Source organism: Procambarus clarkii, chromosome 41 (genome assembly GCF_040958095.1).
Source record: "Procambarus clarkii isolate CNS0578487 chromosome 41, FALCON_Pclarkii_2.0, whole genome shotgun sequence".
NCBI lineage: Eukaryota > Metazoa > Arthropoda > Malacostraca > Decapoda > Cambaridae > Procambarus > Procambarus clarkii.
The window spans coordinates 25,850,600-25,852,109 of NC_091190.1; the positions used below are offsets into that span (position 1 = coordinate 25,850,600).

Here is a 1,510-nt window from a genome sequence, read left to right on the forward strand (position 1 = left end):
TCCACCTGGCGAGTCTCAGCTCCGTAATAGTCTTATTAAACTGCAATTGTTTTGTGGATTTGTAATTAAAATAATTTTAAACAAAAGCATGCTTTATTGAGTAAAAGTATTGTCTGTGACTAGGATCAAAGGTATCTGGAAGCGTTTTTCATCAGTGTTTACGAGTATGAGGGCTGGGGTTGGTATGAGGGCTGGGGCTGGTATGAGGGCTGGGGCTGGTATGAGTTTTGGTACTGGGGCTTGAAGGTGACAGGTGGACCGTACTCATGTGGGTACTGGGCCTCGCCCTTGTAGCTCACCTGGGCCTGGTACCCGTTGTAGTGGTCAGCCACGTAGTTTACCTGTAAAAATACAAGTAAAAATACAACCACATTAAAATTTATAACCAAATGAGAATGTTTATATATTGCTAATTATATATTCCATGTTATAACGTACTGTATTAGTGTTCGTTTACCGTCTGGATGCGGCCGTCGGGCAAGACAACATTGTAGGAGCCCTTGACCGCGCTGCCGTCGGAGTCCTCGTTGTGGCCGAAGTCAGTGCCGGCGTAGTCGTCCTTGACACCATAGGCGTAGTTGTATGGCATGGGCGCCTGGGGACGAGATAGCTGAAGCTGGTGAACTGATATCACATTTTGAACATTTAATGAATCAGACGTGGTATTACTGTCAAGATAGTAAACTTGTGTGCACTGTTAAGTGGGACACAAGATTCTTCGACAACGTATTTTAATACCTATACAACCTAACCAACATAATCTAACCCAAACCAATTTAACCTAACTAACCAAACCACGTAGCATTAACATCATAATGCTATATTAAATTATTGTTAGTTCAAATCACGAAGCGAGATTTAAACTAATCTAATACATCCTAAACTAACGTTATATTCTATTTTAAAACGAGCCTTTTCGAATCATCTTGTAATCCGTCCCCTTAATAGCACGTCGTATTTTGACGTATACTCTATACCCTAAGACCAAAAACTGTCGTACTAAAAATAGCAGCGGCTCGCGAAAGTCACATAATGTCCCGTTTTCTGTTCGTCGGTCCTCTGGTAGGTTTGGATAAGGGCATTTTGGTACGACAATTTCTTGAGGTTGGGAACGCTGGCGAGAACGGGCTGGGGTTCACCATACCCCGCTTAGTGGGTTGAGGGGCTTACCGGCTTGTATGACGGTTGGTTGTAGAGGTCTGTGGGGAGGGCCAGAGCCCCAGCCACCGCGGCCAGCACCACGACCACTTGCTGGAGAAAGACAAGGTGCCTACTGCTAATCATTGCGATAATTATATACAGGCGTTGATATTTTGTATGGCAGTAGAATATAATTGTATTTAAATATATATTAAGGGCGGATCAAAACGTCTGCATAATCCTTTTCCACATACGTGGGTTGGGTATTAATTTTGTAACATTAATGTCTACACTTGAGGATCGGTTTATAATACCTTGAACATGTTGGTTGGAGACGGGTCAGTAAGGAGCACCTCGGGGAGTGAGCGAT

General features: G+C 43.4%; 1 protein-coding gene across 1 annotated transcript; it reads right to left on the reverse strand.

Annotated features, from left to right (window-relative positions):
- On the reverse strand, positions 1–1,284 carry LOC123761163 (cuticle protein 7-like). The gene is made up of 3 exons (XM_045747107.2): positions 1,171–1,284; positions 458–595; positions 1–341 (listed from the first exon to the last, which is right to left on the reverse strand). The coding sequence occupies exons 1-3, from the start codon at positions 1,282–1,284 to the stop codon at positions 159–161; spliced, it is 435 nt and encodes a 144-aa protein (XP_045603063.1). The 3' UTR covers positions 1–158.
- Positions 1,285–1,510: the final 226 nt, after the last annotated feature.